Raw genomic sequence first — 20,749 nt, 5'->3', positions numbered from 1 at the left:
TCCCGAATCGCTGAGTGTGTGCCTTCAGGCTTCTGTACCTCCTACCTGATGGTAACAGTGAGAAAAGGGTGCTGGAGGTCCTTAATAATGGATGCTACCTTTCTGAGACAACGCTCCCTGAAGGAGTCCTGGGTACTTTGTAGGCTAGTACCCAAGATGGAACTGTCTAGAATTGCAACTTCCTGCAGCTTCTTTCGGTCCTGTGCATTAGCCCCTCCATACTAGACAGTGATGCAGCCTGTCAGAATGCTCTCCATGGTACATCTACAGCAGTTTTGAATGCATTTGTTGACATACCAAATCTCTTCAAACTTCTAATGAGGTATAGTCGCTGTCTTGCCTCCCTTATAACTACATCAATAGGTGGGGACCAGATTAGGTCTTCAGAGATCTTGACACCAAGAAACCTGAAATGCTCACTCTCTCCACTTCTGATCCCTTTATGAGGATTGGTATATGTTCCTTCGTCTTACCCTTCTTGAAGTCCACAATCAGCTCTTTTGTCAATCAGGTAGGAGTTCCTCAGGGAAGTGTCCTAGGACCAACCATCTTCAGCTGCTTCAGCAATGACCTCCCTTCCATCATAAGGTCAGAAGTGGGGATGTTCGCAGATGACTGCACAATGTTCTGCACCATTCATGACTCCTGAGATAGTGAAGTAGTACAACAGGACCTCAGGCTTGGGCTGAGAAGTGGCAAGTAACATTCGAGCCACACAAGTGCCAGGTAATGACCATCTCCAGCAAGAGAGGCTCTAACCATTGTCCCTTGATATTCAGTGGCATCACCATCACTGAATCCACAACTATCAACACCCTGGGGGCTACCATTGACACTGTACTGGTCTAGCCATATAAACTCTGTGGCTACCAGAGCAGGTCAAAGGCTAGAAATCCTGCAGCATGAAATTAAGTCATAACCTGTTCAGCCCTACCCCTTACTTCAGGTCCTCAAGTCCCAGCAGCATCCTTGCAAATTTGCTCTGCACTCTTACCCTGGTAACTAGAACTGCATAAAATATTCCACATTGAGTGTCACCAGCATATTATACAACTCCAGCATAACCCCCTGCCCTCAGTGCCCTGACTATGAAGGTCACTGTGCCAAAAGCTCACTTTATGATCTCATTTACCTGTGATGACACTTTCAAGGAACTATGGATCTGTATCCCAAGATTCTTTGACCTACTGCACCCGGCCATTCACTGTGTTAAATCTTACTCTGGTTAGTCTCACACTTAACTGCATTAAATACCATCTGCTATTTTTCAGCCTATTCTCCCAATTTTTGTTTTTGCAACTTGATTTTTTTTTAACCTCTGAGAATGAGCACCAAGCTTCATTTTGAAACTGTCTTCTCATTTCTCAAACAGTAAAAAATAGAACACTGAATAAGACATTCAGAGTGTCTAATGAACGTGAAGTTAATAGGCTATAAAAAGTCAAGATTCACATTTCCTGGTGGTATAATGAGATTAATATGGATGGATGGATGGTCACAGGTTGACAGGGACAGGATGGGTTGAATCACCTGTTTTCATGCTATATCACTCTGCTTATGGAAGTGTCTTGCATTGAATAATAATAACCATGCAAGACACTGACTCAGTCTCTGAACTGAGATAGCTGATACCTGAAAAACTAGTCATGGGTCTTCCTGGGATGCTCTTATTTAGCCAGATTTAGTGGTGCATCTGAGGAATTAATTGCTGCAGATATCCATGGAAGCCGAGCCATTGGATATATGGTGGATTCTGTTTAATTGGGCCATCAGTTAATCATGGCAGCCACTTATTTGGGACAACTCTTAAATAACAAAAATAATTGAGAAAATAGCCAGGACTCCATTCATTTATTTGGGACATTATGCCACTTAATTGGGACAGGAGGCTGCTGCTGAACAGCATCAATCGAGTGCACTTGTGTGGCCTTTATACTCTACACTGAGCTTCGAGCAAATGGCTTTTAAACAGTGTTACTTGTGTATGTTTGTGTTCAAACAGCAGTAATTTTTGTCACTGATAGTTGGTGAGAAATAGCAGTAAGAGAATTTAGAAATGCTTTGCTCACTGTGGTTCCATACCTTCAGGCTTGGAGATATGAGAAACAGCCGGGAGTGAAAGTGAAATGATTTCACTAATTCAGCAAATTAGGAACTGTAAAGACTTTGAAGGTATTGGCAATCATCTCGGATGTTACAATGTGACGCGCTATCAATAACTCTGGGAGACTGGAAGTAGAGTACAAAATGATAGGCTTTTATTAACAGTGAAAACGGGCATGACCATGTTGAAGACCGAGGGGGGAGCAGTGCCCCAATCGTCTTTATAAAGGAGTCTGTGGGAGGAGACAAAGGAGCAGTCAGCAGAGGGGCATGTCCAGACAGGTATACATAGTTTACCACATTCACCCCTCCTTTGTTTTAAAAGAGAGTCCCCATGGGGCGAAATTTCTCACAAGTATATTTACAGGTCAAGTCTATCAGGCGGTCGAGTCTGTCACTGCGATCTACGTAACACCAGTGGTGATTGCACCGGTGACGGTGGTTGTGCTGGCTCCGGCCTGACTTGAGGTGCCAGCCTGTTAGGCATCAGTAACCCCTCGTGCGTGTGCATGTGCGTGGTGCCCGGTACAGGAGTGTCGTGAGGTGTCCGTGTAGGGCTTGGAGTGTGCAGTGTCTCGAGGGTATATACATCAGTGGGTACGGGGTTCATAGTCACCACGGAGTGTTCAGGGTAGGGTTCTGTTGCTCTTGCGGGCGCCAGGTCGCGGATGGAGACCGTGTCCTCCCGCCCATCAGGTAAGACCACGTAGGCATACTGGGGGTTCGCATGAAGTAGGTGAACCCTCTCGACCATCGGGGAGTATTTATTGCTCCTCGCATGTTTCTGGAGCAGCACTGGCCCCGGGAACGTCAGCCAAGCCGGTAGGGAGGTCCCGGTGGTCGACTTCCTGGGAAAAGAAAAGAATTGCTCATGAGGGGTGGCATTGGTGGACGTGCATAACAGGGAGCAGATGGAGTGGAGTGCCTCGGGGAGGACCTCCTGCCAGCGAGAGACCGGCAATTCCTTTGACATAAGGGCTAAAAGTGTGGCCTTCCACACTGTGGCATTCTCCCTCTCCACCTGTCCCTTCCCTGTATTGGGAAGAGGGAATTCCAACAGGGGACGCATACGGTCGGGGTCAGGGCCAATGACTCCGTTCTCCAAGACATACCCAAGGATAGCAAGTTGGGTGGTTCTTAACACACACTTGTCCCTGTTATAGGTAAGGTTAATAGCCTTGGCTGCCTGGAAAAATTGTTGGAGGTTGGTGTCATGATCTTGCCAGTTGTGACCGTAGGTGGTGATGTTATCCAGATATGGGAACATGGCCTTCAGTTGGCATTGGTCCACCATCCAGTCCATTTCCCTCTGGAAGACAGAGATACCATTCATGACACCAAAGGGGATGCGCAGGAAGTGATAAAGTCTGCCGTCCACCTCGAAGGCAGTGTAGGGGTGGTCCTCGGGGCAGATGGGGAGCTGATGATAAGCAGATTTCAGGTCTATGGTCGAGTACTCTTTGTACTGAGCTATCTGAGTGACCATATCCGTGATGAGGGGTAGGGGGTACGCGTCAAGTGGCGTGAACCTATTGATGGTCTGGCTGTAGTCCACGACCATCCTATTTTTATCCCCATTCCGAACAACGACCACCTGGGCCCTCCAAGGGCTTGTGCTTGGCCCAATGATCCCCTCCCTGAGCAGCCGCTGCACCTCAGACTTAATGAAGGCCCTGTCCCCCGCGCTGTACCTCCTGCTTCTAGTTGCCACAGGTTTACAGTGTTACGAATGAGGAGCAAATCTGATGGGCAGAAGGGTACAGAATCGCCAATGCCCCCCCCCCCCCACCCTTTTGAGAATCGCAAGTTCGCTATTATTTCGGGTCTGATACCCAGGAAATGAGAGAGATACACAGCATGTCAGTAATGAGAGAGAGACGCAGGATAACAGAAAAGGCAGTTGTTATTGACAACGCAGGCATACACAAGGTGGAATGTCTCCTATTGACAAAGGGAGAGATTACTGCTATTGTCTCTTGAAGGAGGAATTGTGTATTGAGTACTGTACTATTCATTGAAACCCCTCAGGGGGCAACCAGAGTGGTCTGGTTGAGGGATTGCATCATCCCAACCTGATTGACACCTGAAACCCCATGAGTGAGGATAAAAGTAGGGTCTGGGGAACACACCTCAGACACACCAGGAGAGACGCTACGAGACCAGTGGGGGCTTGTGTGTGTGTCCACCCTTGCCTGGGTGACGAGTCCTCCACGGAACGGTCTAGCTAAAGGACGGATATGGATCAAGATCATACAAGGAAAGTCGGCAAGTTTTTCTCTTTCTCTCTCTCTCTCTCCAACAATTGCAACACAGTGATCAACAATGTCTGCAGCCTGTATGAACTTTATATTTCCATCAGACAATTCATTATCCCCTAGACAACGATAGAGCTTATTTCTTATTGATTATTATTATACCCGCACTTTTAGGTTTAGTATTGATGACATATATTATCTGTAAATTTGCATTGATATTATTTTTGTGTATTTTTATTAATAAATGCTGTTAAAAATAGTATCATCAGACTTCAATGGCTACTCCTATCCTTGCTGGTAAGACACCCAGTTACGGGGTTCGTAACAACTTGGGGCCTCATCTCGAGATTTGATACCAAATTGGAGGGCCAGTAAATCGGGCTTTTAAGTCCAGACTTGGATCTGTTTGCGCGGGTAACCAGACGGGAAACCAGCAAAGATGGATGTAGATGAATTTACTCAAAACCCGAATTTGAAGGCGCTAGAGGGGGCCACAAAGTCGGACTTGGTAGATATTGCGAAAGGACTAAATCTCGCAGAGGTGAGGTTGTCAATGAAAAAGTGGGAGATGCGGAGGGCCATAACTCAGTATTATATTGAGAAGAATAATGTGTTTTTGGCTGAGGTATTGGACAATATCCCTGAAAAGGTACCAGCTATTGGGACTGCTCAGTTAGAGTTGGAAAAATTGAGGCTAGATGTGGAACGGAGGAAGAGGGAGCATGAAATTAAAAGAGCTGGAAGCAGCTGAAAAGGAGAAGGAAAGAGCTGCAAAACAGAGGGAGTATGAGGAGAAGGAGAAACAGTGGCAGCATGACTTGGACATGGAGAAGTTAAGGCAAGAGCGAAGAGCTCAAGGGGCAGACCGAGAGGAGAGGTTTAATGTTAGTAGGGAGTTTAGGTTAGTACCTCCATTCGAGGAGACGGATGTTGATAGTTATTTCTTGCATTTTGAAAAGCTGGCAGTGAATCAGAAGTGGCCCAGAGTCAAGTGGATGGCGTTGTTACAAAGTGTGTTAAAAGGAAAGGCACAACGAGCATATACGGCGTTGTCTGTGGAGGAGGAGGAGGAGTATGAGAATTACGAGGAAGTAAGACAGGCCATTCTTCGGGCCTACAAATTGGTACCTGAGGACTATAGACAAAAGTTCAGAGATTTAAAGAAAGTGTGGAATCAGACGTATGCAGAGTTTGCCAATGAGAAGGGTGTGCTCTTGGATCGTTAGTGTGCAGCAGAAAGGGTGGAAGAGGATTTCCAGCATTTCAGGGCGTTAATTCTGATTGAGGAATTTAAAGGTTGTGTTTCGGATGATATCCGGATGTATTTGAACGAGAAGCCGAATAAGTCCATCTCCAAATTTGCCAGGTTCGCAGATGAATATGCCCTAACCCACGAGACAAAGTTTTCCACGAATAAGAGTTACCAGAAAGACCGTAGGAACGGTAGAGAAAGCCCGCTGGCTGAGGCAGAAATTCAACCAGGAGCTCGTGGTGAAAGTAGGGAGGAGGAAAGGCAGGCTGGCAGGAGGATTCCTGGTTTGACCTGTTTTAATTGTGGAAAGGTTGGTCATATTGCATCTAAGTACTTTGCTTCAAGGAAGGAGACAGGAAAAGGGAAAGCAGCAGTCCCTACAGGGTGTATTGAGTTGATCAGCAAATCGACGAGAAAGCCCCAGGTAGATAGAATACGAGAGGGGCGTGAGAAATTTATTTCAGAGGGGACCGTGTCTGTGAAAGAGGGAGAAACACCAGTTCCAGTGCGGATCTGGAGAGATACTGGAGATGAGCAGTCATTGATTCTCAGTAGGGTATTAGATTTTGGTCCTGAGACGGGAGAGGTAGTTTTGAGAGGCATAGGAAAAGGGACAGAAGCTGTACCTTTGCATAGGATCATTATAAAGTGTGATCTGGTATCTGGACCAGTTGAAATAGGGGTGCGATCAGAATTCCCGAAAGAAGATGTGGACGTCCTTCTTGGTAACGATTTAGCCAGTGGTGAGGTTTGGTCAGCAATGAAGCTGACGAGCCAGCCTGTAAGTGTTGAGGGACCCAAGATCCCTGGGTTCCAAGATCTATCCCGCATGCGCGATCACTCACAGCATGTCGAGAAAGGCAGCTGAGAAAGAGACCAGTTTAAATCAGTCCAGTATCGATTTGGCTGAGACGTTTTTACTGACCCTGGACCAAGAGGGGTTGGGGGATGGTAAAACAGAGAATAGGGAGGTGAAAGAGAGTAAAGGAGAGGAGGTAGACCTACCCTTAGCCAGGAGGAAATTTATAGAGGCACGGAGTAAAAATGAGAAACAGATAAGTCTGTTAGAAGGTCCAGGGTTGGACATGGATGATCTGTCTAGCTTGACAGAACTGTTTGAAGAAGTCGAAGAATTTAAATGTGTTCCCAATAATGAAATAAGGGCAGTCCTAGATGAAAAGGATGCCATTACCTTGAAGAAGTCTGCTGGGTTGGCAGATGAGGTTGTTTCAGCCCGCGGGGTTGAGTTTACTCCGGAAGGGAGTTGCCCAGAGAGTAACTGGAAGGATCAGGGGAACTTAGAATTTGAAAAGGGGACAGGTATTGAAAGCCTGGAAGAGGCAAAGGTCCCGTTTGAGTGTGTTCAAGATGTGGATGCACCTGGTACTGAACCTAGTAATGAAACTCAGGAAAAGTCTGAAGTATCTGATTCAGTTGAAAAGGAACACAGTCCTTTTGGGTCAGATGGACTTGGTTCAGTGAAGAAAGGGTTAACCTTGGTAATAGTGGGAAGTGAGAATTCCTAGTTGTTTGTGTTCGAAGGTGTGTTAAAAGTTAGTGAGGAGATAAAAGGTGGTGATGTGGATATTATTATTGAAGGGGAAGGGAAAAGTGTAGTTCCTAAATTGAATGAAGAAAATTTAAAGTCTGGATTGGTGTCAGAAGCAGTAACCAGGCTGAAGGAACAATGGCTTGTTAACAAGGTGCCTGTGAATCAATTACAGTTTGATTTGGAATGTAAAGGTACCCCACTCACTAGTGTTATTCAAGGGTGTGCTGTGAAGAGGCAGAATTTGAAATGTTGTTTGGACAAAGAGGAATCACTTGCAGATATTAAACTGAAAACTAATAGAATGAAGGGTCCTGAAGATAAAACTAACGACTTGCTTAAAAGTAAAGAATTGTGTGGAAGTTCAGAAGGTGGGCTAAGTTTGGAAAACATTGTTGATAAAATAAATCCTATGAAAGGAGCATGCAAAAGCCTATTCCACGCTGGTAAGCAAGCGAACCACATGAGAGTTAACTGGAAAAGGGGCGAAGGTTGGAAAATGCCACTTTAAATAACCGGATCTGGTTTTAAGGGATTTCGACAAAGCATGTAAATAATAGACAACACCATGGAAGATTGACTGTTAAGTTTGAAAGTAAAACAAAGATTAGTATTTGCATAAACTTTTGTAGTATACACGTAAGCTAAGATCACAACTCTCTAGTTTTGTTTTGCTGAAGAAAAGGAATAAAAATAGGTGGTTATTAAATTGGAGTCTGATGCTACAGGGATTTTATAAGGTACAAGATATTAAGATATTAAAGGAAGTGATAATGTGCTCGCTGACTGTTTATCTAGATGCTGAATTTAATGTATAACTGTATTTCTCTGTAGTGAAAAAACTCTTTTGTATTGTGTTAGATTTGGAAATTCTGTAAGACTCTGTATCAGTTAATTTTTCCCAGTGGTAATGGGGTGTTACGAATGAGGAGCAACTCTGATGGGCAGAAGGGTACAGAATCACCAATGCCTACCCCCCCCTTTTGAGAATCACAAGATCGCTATTGTTTCAGAACTGATACCCAGGAAAAAAGAGAGATACACAGCATGTCAGTAATGAGAGAGAGATGCAGGATAACAGAAAAGGCAGTTGTTATTGACAACGCAGGCATACACAAGGTGGAATGTCTCCTATTGACAAAGAGAGAGATTACTGCTATTGTCTCTTGAAGGAGGAATTGTGTATTGAGTACTGTACTATTCATTGAAACCCCTCAGGGGGCAACCAGAGTGGTCTGGTTGAGGGATTGCATCATCCCAACCTGATTGACACCTGAAACCCCATGAGTGAGGATAAAAGTAGGGTCTGGGGAACACCCCTCAGACACACCAGGAGAGATGCTACGAGACCAGTGGGGGCTTGTGTGTGTGTCCACCCTTGCCTGGGTGACGAGTCCTCCACGGAACGGTCTAGCTAAAGGATGGATACGGATCAAGATCATACAAGGAAAGTCGGCAAGTTTTTCTCTTTCTCTCTCTCTCTCTCCAACAATTGCAACACAGTGATCAACAATGACTGCAGCCTGTATGAACTTTATATTTCCATTGGACAATTCATTATCCCCTAGACAACGATAGAGCTTATTTCTTATTGATTATTATTATACCCGCACTTTTAGGTTTAGTATTGATGACGTATATTATCTGTATATTTGCATTGATATTATTTTTGTGTATTTTTACTAATAATACTGTTAAAAATAGTATCATCAGACTTCAATGGCTACTCCTATCTTTGCTGGTAAGACACCCAGTTACGGGGTTCGTAACAACAGTTGGGGGTCAGGTTGGTGAACAGCCGTGGGGGAGGGATCTTGAGGGTGGAGAGGCTGCAAGTGGTGTTCGTAGTGTGGCTGTTGGCATGGTGATGGGTGGGATGTGCGGATCGGTGTGCGTGTGTGTGGTCAGTAGTGGGGTATGTGACAAATTTCCACAGAACTGGGGATTTCTGACTGTGTTTGGTGGGAGGGGCCTGTCATACTCCATTGTCACACTTTTCAGGTGGCTCTGGAAGTCGAGCCCCAATAGCACAGGGGCACACAGTTGAGGCATGACCAGTAAGATAAAGTCCTGATATTCTGTGCTTTGCACCACTAGTGACACTACACATCCCCCCTGGATGTCTGTTGTATGCGACCCAGAAGCCATGGCAACCCTCTGGCTTACCGGCTGTGTCACGAGTCCGCAGCGTTGCACCGTGTCCGGGTGAATCAAACTCTCAGTGCTGCCCATGTCAAACAGACAGCTAGTCCTGTGCCCCTCCACCAGGATGTCCATCATTGACCTTGCAAACTGGTGTGGAGCGCTGTGGTCGAGGGTCATGGAGGCCAGAGTTGAATCGCCGTCTTGGTCTGGCGTGGTGGGGTGCCTGGTAAGCACCTGTGGGTCGTAGGCGGTGCGAGGTGGTGCCAACCAAGATGGCTGCCCCCATGCCTCGCACGCATCGCTGCTCGACTCCGCTTGCGCTTTGGACTTACAGGCCCTGGCGAAGTGGCCCTTCTTTGCACAGCTGAAGCAGGTAGCTTCTCGGGCCGGGCAGCATTTTCAGGGGTGCTTCTTGAGTCCACAGAAGTAACACTTCTCTGACTCGCGACTGGCAGCAGCTGTGGTTGATTCGCCAGCGGGTTACTGGATCTGCAGCGTCCATGAGGCCGGCGGGAGATTGCACGCCTGGAGAGCATTAGAGTTGTGCAGAGCGGCCTCCAGCATGTCGGCCAGCTCAATCGCCGAACGTAAGGTAAGATCGGCGTGTTACAGCAGCCGCTACGCACGTACCCTGACCTGATCCCCGTAATGAAGGTGTCTCTTACTAGGAGCTCCGCATGCTGTTCCGCCGTCAGCCACCTGCAATCACAGGCCTGCATGAGTGTCTGTAGGGCCCGGACAAACTCAGTGTTCGACTCTGCTGCCCGCTGCTGCCGTGTTGCTAAGCGATGTCTTGCATAGACAGTGTTCACCGGCTGCAGGTATTGTCATTTGAGGGCGTCCGTCGCGCCCTGGTACCTCGGTTGGTCCCTGATCATCGAGTAGACCCATGGACTGACCCTGGAGAGGAAACTCTGCGCATCGTGGCAGGCTCGGTCACTTGAATCTCCTCCAGGTACGATTCGAAGCCTGCTAGACAGAGTTTGAAAGGGTTGCCGGCTTCTTGGGATTGAGGGTCGATATCCAATTTGTTGGGTCGTAAAATGGATTCCATGTTTTAAAATCGCTGTTAATAAAATTGACGCGCTAGCAATAACTCTGGGAGACTGGAAGTAGAGTACAAAATGATAGGCTTTTATTAACAGCAAAAACGGGCATGACCATGTTGAAGACTGAGGGGGGAGCAGTGCCCCAATCGTCTTTATACAGGGATCTGTGGGAGGAGCCACAGGAGCAGTCAGCAGAGGGGCGTGTCCAGACAGGTATATGTAGTTCACCACCCAATGAAAATAATGATTTGGAGGATGCAAGTTTCTAACTAGCATCAGTCGCAAGCACTTATGTAGCAATCAGATAGTATGCCGTGCTGAGTGTGAACAGTGTTTTAAATAGCATCAGTTGTACATGCTTATGTTATGTATTTCATTTGGGCTGACCGACACCAACTTAAATAGCAGTGATATTTGGCTCTACTTCATTCAGGAAGGCAATTCAGGCAGTCCATTATCTGCACTAGGTGTCTGTTCTGATTTTGTTCACTTACAGTCAATCAAGAAACACTGCAGCATGTACTGTTGATAATTCCTCTGTCGATAACTATTAGGAACTAATACACAGTTGTATAGTACTGTAGTAATATTGGCAGTGTTCTAATTTGTTCTGTATCTCATTTAAATAAATAATTTGTTACTCAGTTAGTCATTTTTAAACTATTGGCATGAGTCTTTAGCTAATGGGGGTAGCTGCTTAATTGGGCCAAAATGTGGAGGTCTCAGTGTATCCCAGTGAACAAAAGGTAAGCCTGTATCTCTGAGAATAGGTTAAAAGGAACCATGTCCTGCTTAACCAGAACAAATCTAGCCCTCACCTGATGGTCTTCTTAACCAAGATCACTCAAAAGTGATTAAAAACAGAAAAGAGGACAGAGGAGCCGAAGAACAGGCCTTTCGGCTCATGACATTGGGCAAAACTCATTAAATCTGTAATAAAATACCCAATTATCCTAGTCCCTTCTACTTGCACAAGGTCTATGTGTCTCCATTCACTGCATAATCATGTACCTATCTAAAAGTCTCTTAAATGTCTGTTGTATTTGCCTCCACTATCACTCCTGGCAGAATATTCTGAGCACCAATCCCTCTCTGTGTAAAAAATCCTTGCTCTTCCCATCTCCTTTGAACTTCCACCCTCTCACTTTTAATGTATGTCCTTTTGTATTAGATAAATACATACCGTATGTACTTCAAAATACGTATATAAATACTTTAATATGCTTCCATAGGTTTTAACCCATGAAAGCTGATGCCAGTTTTATCAATTTTCCACCATCCTAAGGCAAATATGAATTATGAATTGAACCCGGTCTTCTCAATAGTTCAATACTCCACTGGATGATGGGTTTATTAATTTACTTTCTTATTATCCCTTGACACTGATTCTACATTCTGTCAAGTTCATGGATGCTATTCCAATTTTTGCAAATTCTCTGCTGAAGCATTGCATTCAGCGCTGGGCTTCATGCTTACCCTGACGAATCTACATTTAGTAGAACACGTTCACTGCGTTACAGCCAAATTAGTATGCTGTAATTCTAGTGTTGTTCCCGTTACACTATTTATTCAGCAATAGCAAGCAATTAGCTCAACACACCAACGGCAGCCAATTTATGTAGAGTCCCATTAAAGACAGGGGTGTCTTAATAATAAACCTAACTTTAAAGGAAGAGTTGAAGTACGACTAAAATGATGTCAATTGTGCTAAATTAGTCCGCATAATGGAGTTTAAAAGATAGGCCTTGTGTACAGCATTAACTTTGTCAATTAGTAACTATAGTAAATCAGAAGCATGCAAATCTTTTATCCACTTATCTCACATGGCTCAATGTCTTGATTATACTCCTGTAACACAGAACAAATTCCCTGACTGGTTACGATTAACCAAGCTGGAGGAAGTTTTGCAGCGTGTGACACAATATCATAAATTCTTTCACTCAAATTCCTAAAGTATGGTGCAATCCTGGGCAGAAAATGATAAATATCTGCTTACTCACACAACCCCAAAGAAACTCGATACCAGACAAGAAATATGTAGCTATTAATAATAGCTTCACTTCATATATAATTGCGAACAAAACCTCCTTCACATATTAATTTGAAATGTTTTTATTTATTGTAACCACAACAGCAAATGACCCGATTGATAATTGTATCAGTTGACTTTAGGCCAGTGAGAAACCTCAGTGCAATTGGTTAATGCGTAACACCTGGCAGACAAAATGGAACATGACTTTGTATTAAGCTACAGACTAATTACATTCAAATAAAGAAAGTTACTCCTGCGTAGTTTCCACTAACTGGGAATTTTTGGTAAAGGTCACTAGCTTTTAACTGTGTCTTTTGATGATAAACTTGTGTGGAAAACTGGAAGCTTTAATGAACATGAAACCAAATCATCCTATTTCTTCCCCTTTTAATTCTAAACTTGAATGAAGAGTCAATAATCAAGGAACGACCATATTGAAAAAGTGTCAGAGAAATGAGAGAACTCAAAATATATAATCATGTGATATTGCTGTTGCGATTAAGCTTGCGTAAGGCAAAGAAGGCCAAAACAAGAGACACAATTTTCAGTAGAGTGACTTTGAATAACGACTTGAGTAACTAGACTTGATCTTAACACAGAAAGTTGCTGATAGGATTTAACATCTTCATTTTCATTTAAAAAAAAGTGAGTAAGAAATCCTTGGAGGGAAATATCCATTGATAAAACAGAAAGAGACAAGTCTGCTATAAATAAAAAGTGCTTCACTTAACAGATTTGAAGAATGGTCTTGTATAATTCTCAGATTAAGTTCCAAATATAATATATTTTTATGAAGTGATGTGATTTCCTATCACACGGTTACTCTAAAGGGGTATATTTTTTGTGTATTCTGTGCATGCAGTAATTGAGGTAGTTAACTATTAACAACCAAAATATATTTTCCATGCATGTCCAGATGAATCTTATTACATTTAAAGGGTGCACAGAGTTGAAGTATGTTTTGAAAACTGGTCTTGTGTTCAGGGACAAAATCATCATTTGTATTTTATGATTTTGACAGAACTTATTTTATTCCAATCCACATTCAAATTCACTTAGGTTTGTTACTTCTCTTTTAGGAGATAGAAATTACTTAAACAATAGTGTAAAGGCTTTTCTTTATTATGCATTTTTAGGATTAGTTGTACTAGTGGTTATTGTAGAAGAGAATCTCATCCCACCGGGAGAAGGGAAGATGCAATCAGTGAGTCACCAGTTTATCAACCTGCCATTTTCTCCATCGTACAATAATCACTACACTTTCAAAGGTACTTCATAGGATATAGTGTGCTTTGCTATGCTTGTACAGAAATGTGAAGGATGAAGCATAAATAGATGTTTGTGAATATTTATTTTTAGAGAGGAGTTCTATTAAGTGGAAATAAAATACTAATTTTCTAACATGAACATAACATTGGATAGAACCAGCCCTCTATTTAAAATATACAATCAAAGGGAACTTCCTGATGGTTTTTCTCAGATTTTCTCCTGAAAATGTTTGTCTATTCATCAGGATTTTCCCATTTGATTTTCTATATACCTGTCCTATATACTTGTGTGTGGAGATCTGGTTGGGTCACTGGTTTTGTTTATGACCATTCAAAGTGAAATATAATGCCTTAAATGCCATTTGAAAAAAGATTGGAACCCATGCTCAAAAGAAAACATGTTAAAAAAAAAGTTGATCAGCAAGAATATGTTTTTCTTTGAAGACCACATTTTCAAACTCCTCCAGCGCCACTAATAGTTAATGTTTTCGTGATTGAAATTCCACAGTAAAGTGAACTGATTGCAATGAATTAAATGGTGTTAAAGTTAAGGCCATTTATCAAAAACTATTGCTTCACAGCTTTCTTACTTGTACTTTATTTCCACTGTGACTTAAAAATAATTTTTCACAGCAATGAACTGTAAGTACAATAAGAAATATTTTATTATTAACTTAATTGCTAAAGAATTTGTAGGGAGTTACAATGGAAATAAAAAGTGTTGAACTTTGCTTATATTTGATTTTTTTCGTGGTTCAACCAAATAATTCTAGCTAATGGGGGAATCACCAATGACTTTGAGAACTCCCTATTCAGCTTTCAGAGATGGTAGAGTCTGGAAGCCTGCAGGTTAAAATGCAAGGAACTTTGCAGGATAGTTGGAGAGTTTGTTAAGAACTAACTGGCAGCCTAGTTTTGAAAAGGCAGCTTCATAGGTAAGTTCAATTTTTTGCTTCCCCATTAAAGATTTTTAATCTGAATTATTTCCATAGCAACACAGATAAATGGCAGCAGGAATGCCAAAATTGAGCACAAGAGTTGGGGTGTGGGAGAAATGTATGCATGTCACAAACTTTGGCAAGCATTATCACTCACTGGGTGCATAAATAAAGTTTATGCATACATTGATGCTATTTTTGTTTTAGATTGTGGACGATGGTTCCATCAATAAAGTTTTACAAAGGTCAACAGTACACTGCTTTAAAAACAGAATGCCTACAAAACCACCAAGTGTTTGAGGATCCTTACTTTCCTGCAACAAACGAGTCGCTGTTTTACTCAAGGTCTCCTCCAGGAGCAATTGAGTGGAAACGGCCAAAGGTAATGACATAATTAATGTCTGATTTGATACAAAGTGTTGTCATAAATGTGGAAATACTTTCATTGCAGCTGCTCAATGTGGAAAATGCAGTGTAAACTGATATTGATCTTATTGTGATGTACAGAGAAACTTCGTCCTGGATATCATTTTTATGATGTGGTTTACATTGTGTACGTGCTGGTATTTATACACATTTAATTCCATAATCTGTTGTTTAACCTCTAACCTTTTTATATAATTCTTTGCTCTTTATAATCATTGATTGTTGTTTTCTGTTGCATGTGCTGCAAATTTCTAATACATGCATGCGGTGAATAAATTTGGTCTGTGATACCGATACACCAAAGCTTTCTTGTACAAAATTTTAAAAATCTGGGGATAACTGGATGTGAATGGATCTTTGAAAAAACAGCAGTGTAAGTTCAGCTGGGACAACACAAATAAATTCCTGAAACAAGCAAATTGTTACCATGCTTTTAACTTCTGTCTAAGCTAGTTCAGTAAGCCCTTTGATCAGGAAATAAGATTAATTTATTCCAATATGCACACGGACTTGCTGTAATATAAACTTCACAGTTTATCACCTGCCTTGGTGAGTAGTACTGTATCAACATGTATAAATATTGGGAGCTTTAACAGTGTGTAATGCTCAATATCATTCCTCACACACCGTTCCTTAATATATTTATACATTTTGATGGACCTTTAAAGAACCACCAATCAAGTTTGTTTATCAATAGAATTTAAGAGTCGCACTTTGAAAAAAGAAAGTTCTTTCTGTTACAAACACATGCACAGTATTCCTTTATTTGTTTTAATCTGAAAATGAGAGTGCATGTGTTTCAATTCTTGCATATGCCACTGATTTTGTAGGTGCACCTCTATCCTTTTAATAAAAGGACCCTAGGAGCCATAGAATAGGAAGTTTGACAAATGTACTGGAGTTCTTCAAGGATGTAATGAATGCAGTGGGTAGAAGGGAACAGATGGATGTCGTTTACTTGGATTTCCAGAAGGCGTTTGATAACGCACTGCATGAAAGACTTATCCATCAGATAAGGATGCAGAGATATGGGGGGGTGATACATTAGCATGGATAGAGGTTTGGTTAACTAATAGAAAGCAGAGAGCTGGGATACATGGGTGTTACTCTGGTTGGCAATCAGTAGTGAGTGGTGTGCTGCTGGGCCTCCAACTGTTCATGATCTGGAAGAGGGGACCGAGTGTAGTGTATCGTAGTTTCCTTATAATACTGTATTGAGTGAAAAAGCAAATTGTGCAGAAGATATGGAGAGTCTGCAGAGAGATATAGATAGGGTAAGTGAGGGGGCAAGGGTCTGGTAGCTGGCGTACAATGTTGGTAAATGTGAGGTCATTCACTTTGGAAGGAAAAATGGAAGAGAAGATTATTAATTAAATGGTTAAAAAATTGCAGCATGCTGCAGTGCAGAGGAACTTTGGAGTGCTTGTGTATGAATCACAAAAAGTTGGTTTGCAGGTGCAGCAGGCTATCAAGAAGGCAAATGAGATGTTGGTCTTCATTGCTTGAGGGTTTCAATTTAAGAGCAGGGAGGTTATGCTGCAACTGTACAGGGTACTGGTGAGGCCACACCTGCAGTACTGCGTGCAGTTCTGGATTCCTTACTTGAGGAAGAATATACTGGCTTTGGAGGTGGTGCAAAGGTGGTTCACCAAGATGATTCCAGAGATGAGGGGATTAGACTATGAAGAGAGACTATGAAAGGGGTAGATAAGAGAGAGGCAGAAAAGTTGTTTGCACTGATAGGTGAGACTAGAACTAGAGGACATAACCTCAAAGTTCGGGGAGTAGATTTAGGACTGAGCTGAGGATGAACTGCTTTTTCCAGAGGGTGGTAATTCCCTGCCTAATGAGGCAGTGGAGGCTACCTCAGTAAATATATTTAAGACAAGGTTGGATAGACTTTTGCGTAGTAGGGGAATTAAGGGTTATGGGGGAAAGGCAGATAGGTGAAGATGAATCCACGGTCAGATCAGCCATGGTCTTGCTGAATGACGGAGCAGGCTCAATGGGCCAGATGGCCTACTCTTGCTTCTTAAGTTCTTATGTTCTTATGTAAGTATTGGTGATCAGGATGGTATGAACGTTGGAGAGGAAACCTGAATGTAATGTTCCTGTTCCTTCGCTCCCCATATATTTATTGCTGGTTGAATTCACTGCTTTGGGGGTTCCTACCAGATTAACCCAGGCAGTATATTTTATGGAGTTTGCGCAACATAGCTTCAACATTCCAATGATGGAAGAAATGCATCTTTGAGTTGTTTTCCAAGAATGTTGGATTGGTACTGTAGAATTGTGATATTTTTTTCTTGTAGTTTAACATTTCTATGCTTGTTTATATCTTTTATATAATCAACTGTATAAAGTAGTGGAATATCCAATATTGTAGTACAGTTGCTTTTGTTATTTTCTAGAAATTTTTGTGGCACGCTTCTTGAATTTGGCTATATTATAAATTAACTGTTAACAGTGGGATTGTGTTTTATCTCTAGTCTGAGTATGAAAAGATCACAGCTGCTTCTTCCCTTCATTTTTTCCTTTCTTGGTTCTCTTGGTGTTTGTTTTTCTTAGCTCTTTTAACACTTAATAAAAATGATCAATAAGTTTTATGCCTTGCTCTTGACTTCTGAAGAACCTTTGGATCGCAAAAGTATCAGGATCCAGCGCTAGCTTGTTCTGGCTGGTGACAAGTTATTTGAGTTTTGGGGGAGCCGCTTCCATCATTTTATTTCTGATATGCAGTGCAGATGATGGGAAGACTTTGGAGAAATGAGAGGCGAGTCTTTCATTGCAAGATATCCACCTCCGATCTCATCCTGTGTTTCCCAGTTTTTTATTTGACAGTCCAGTAGTTTTCTGTTCAAGCAGGTCTGTACTAATATTTCCACAGCTTTCTATGTGTGTGTGTGAATATGGATATTGACCTCTTCCTGTATTCTGGGTTGATCAGAATTTCTAAATCATGGATGCATTGGTAATCATTTTCCAATGTTCTATAGATTCAGGAACAGTTCCTGCTGATTGGAGGGTGGCTAATGTTGTTCCACTTTTCAAGAAAGGAGGGAGAGAGAAATCAGGGAATTATAGACCAGTTAGCCTGACGCCAGTGGTGGGAAAGATGCTGGAGTCAATTATAAAAGAGGAAATTATGACACATTTGGATAGCAGTAGAAGGATCAGTCCGAGTCAGCATGGATTTACGAAGGGAAAATCATGCTTGACTAATCTCCTGGAGTTTTTTGAGGATGTAACTATGAAAATAGACAAGGGAGAGCCAGTGGATGTAGTGTACCTGGACTTCCACAAAGCTTTTGATAAAGTCCCACATAGGAGATTAGTGAGCAAAGTTAGGGCACATGGTATTGGGGGCAGAGTACTGACATGGATTGAAAATTGGCTGGCTGACAGGAAACAAACAGTAGTGATTAACGGGTCCCTTTTGGAATGGCAGGCTGTGACCAGTGGGGTATCACAAGGTTTGGTGCTAGGACCGCAGCTATTTACAATATACATTAATGATTTAGATGAAGGGATTAAAAGTAACATTAGCAAATTTGCTGATGACACAAAGCTGGGTGGCAGTGTGAAATGTCAGGAGGATGTTATGAGAATGCAGGGTGGCTTGGACAGGTTGGGTGAGTGGGCAGATGTATGGCAGATGCAGTTTAATGTGGATAAATGTGAGGTTATCCACTTTGGTGGCAAGAACAGGAAGGCAGATTACTATCTGACATTCTTGCTATTGAGGGATTGCAGCATAGGTTCACAAGGTTAATTCCCGGAATGGCGGGACTGTCATATGTTGAAAGATTGGAGCGACTGGGCTTGTATACACTGGAATTTAGAAGGATGAGAGGGGATCTGTTTGAAACATATAAGATTATTAAGGGATTGGACACATTGGAGGCAGGAAGCACATTCCCGCTGATGGGTGAGTCCAGAACTAGAGGCCACAGCTTAAGAATAAGGAGTAGGCTATCTAGAACAGAGATGCGGAAAAACTTTTTCACCCAGAGAGTGGTGGATATGTGGAATGCTCTGCCCCAGAAGACAGTGGAGGCCAAGTCTCTGGATGCACTCAAGAGAGAGTTAGATAGAGCTCTTATAGATAGCGGGGTCAAGGGATATGGGGAGAGAGCAGGAACGGGGTACTGATTGTATATGATCAGCCATGATCACAGTGAATGGCGGTGCTGGCTAGAAGGGCCGAATGGCCTACTCCTGCACCTACTGTCTATTGTCTATTTCAGCTGTAATAAATGACATTCGAATGATTTGTTCAAATTCTGGTTAATCTGAGCTATGCAAGTCTGGCTTTTACTTTGAAACACACTGAAATATAGCTTTGGATGGAAATAGAGCAGTTTGCCCAATTTTAACCACTACCCTTTTATGGATAATGTAACAGCCTTGGAGGATGATGGATCAAATAAGCTATAGTTGTTCCATACAAGAGGAATCTGGGTTGTTTGTTTTTGACCAAAGATGGTTAAGAGGAGAGTTGATAAAAGGGTTCATAATTATAAAGGATATTACAAAATGTGTTCTCTTTGGCAAGCGGGCAAGAACCAAAGAATCACTGAAGGTGATAAGAGAAAAAAATAATTTTCACCAAATAAATTCCTCAGGGCTGGATTTGATTGGTCAGAAAACTGTTAGAATCATAACTTTTAAAAATTAATATAAGTACCTGAATGGGGATTTTAAAAAAAAGTACAAGGTTGTTGGGAAAGAATTGAGATGTGGATCTAACAGAATTTCTCTCAACTGCTTTGCACTGGACCACAGATTCCTCCTATGGATTTTACTGGTGTTGTTTTCAACTATGCTATTGCACTAGAAATGTCTTATTATAGTCCTTTAAAAAATGGTTTAAACACAGTTGAATATTATTTAAAGGAAGGCAGTGAGGGATGTGGATAGATTTTGGAGAAATTTGACCAGATATGGAAATCTACACTCTCTTAAGAGGTACAGTATATTGAGTGGACAAAAGCTAAAGTGTGACTTTCCACTTAACTCCAAGTTTGCATAATCTGAGAGAACTTAAGGTCAGGTGTTGGTAGTACTAGGATGCAGTTAAAGGGTTTTATTTGTACCTAATTACAAAACAATTTAACCTCAGGGGTTTGATAATCAATGCACTTTTTCATTAAATCCCATGTGTCATTAATTGACTAGTCATTTGGAAGTGGATGCTTTTTTTTCAATGTTCGTGTCAGTGGCTGAGCCACAATTTACAGACCATCCCAAATTAACCTAGAGCTGAATGTTTATGTGGGCCATTTCAGAGAGTCAATTACATTGCTATGGATCTCAAGTTGCCCATTTCAAACTAAAAAGGAATAGCATATTTCCCTCTTTGAAGGACCCAAGTGAACCACATGGGACTGCGTTCGAATCCGGTGCTTTCATGGGTACCTTATCACTACATCTTACTATATTCCAATTTGTGTCATTTGTAGACTCTTGGAGTTAGTCCTATATCAGAACACTGAATGTAGTAAACTCACTCAGTTCTGAGTGGTACAACCACATCACGGGCTAAAGGGCTGTAATATTCCATGTAACACCCGGTTTTAAACACCAAATGCTGGTGGAACACAGCAGGCCAGGCAGCATCTATAGTGAGAAGCACTGTCAACGTTTCGGGCCGAGACCCTTCCTCAGGACTAACCGAAAGGAAAGATAGTAAGGGATTTGAAAGTAGTGGGGGGAGGGGAAAATGCGAAATG

General features: G+C 42.2%; 1 protein-coding gene across 2 annotated transcripts in view; it reads left to right on the top strand.

Annotated features, from left to right (window-relative positions):
• The first annotated feature begins 14,488 nt into the window (after window positions 1–14,488).
• The window catches only part of LOC132398004 (calpain-5-like), a 223,603-nt gene continuing 217,342 nt past the window's right edge, over window positions 14,489–20,749 (top strand). For both annotated transcript variants that reach the window (XM_059976880.1, XM_059976881.1), the window contains exons 1-2: window positions 14,489–14,588; window positions 14,799–14,973. In XM_059976880.1, coding sequence (XP_059832863.1) covers window positions 14,809–14,973 — 165 coding nt within the window. In that variant the 5' untranslated portion in view covers window positions 14,489–14,588; window positions 14,799–14,808. The remainder of the gene's footprint in view (window positions 14,589–14,798; window positions 14,974–20,749) is intronic.

The sequence above is a fragment of the Hypanus sabinus genome, chromosome 8 (assembly GCF_030144855.1).
Source record: "Hypanus sabinus isolate sHypSab1 chromosome 8, sHypSab1.hap1, whole genome shotgun sequence".
Lineage (NCBI taxonomy): Eukaryota > Metazoa > Chordata > Chondrichthyes > Myliobatiformes > Dasyatidae > Hypanus > Hypanus sabinus.
Note: the sequence above shows the minus strand (reverse complement) of the source record. Positions and strands in the feature narration are given on the sequence as shown.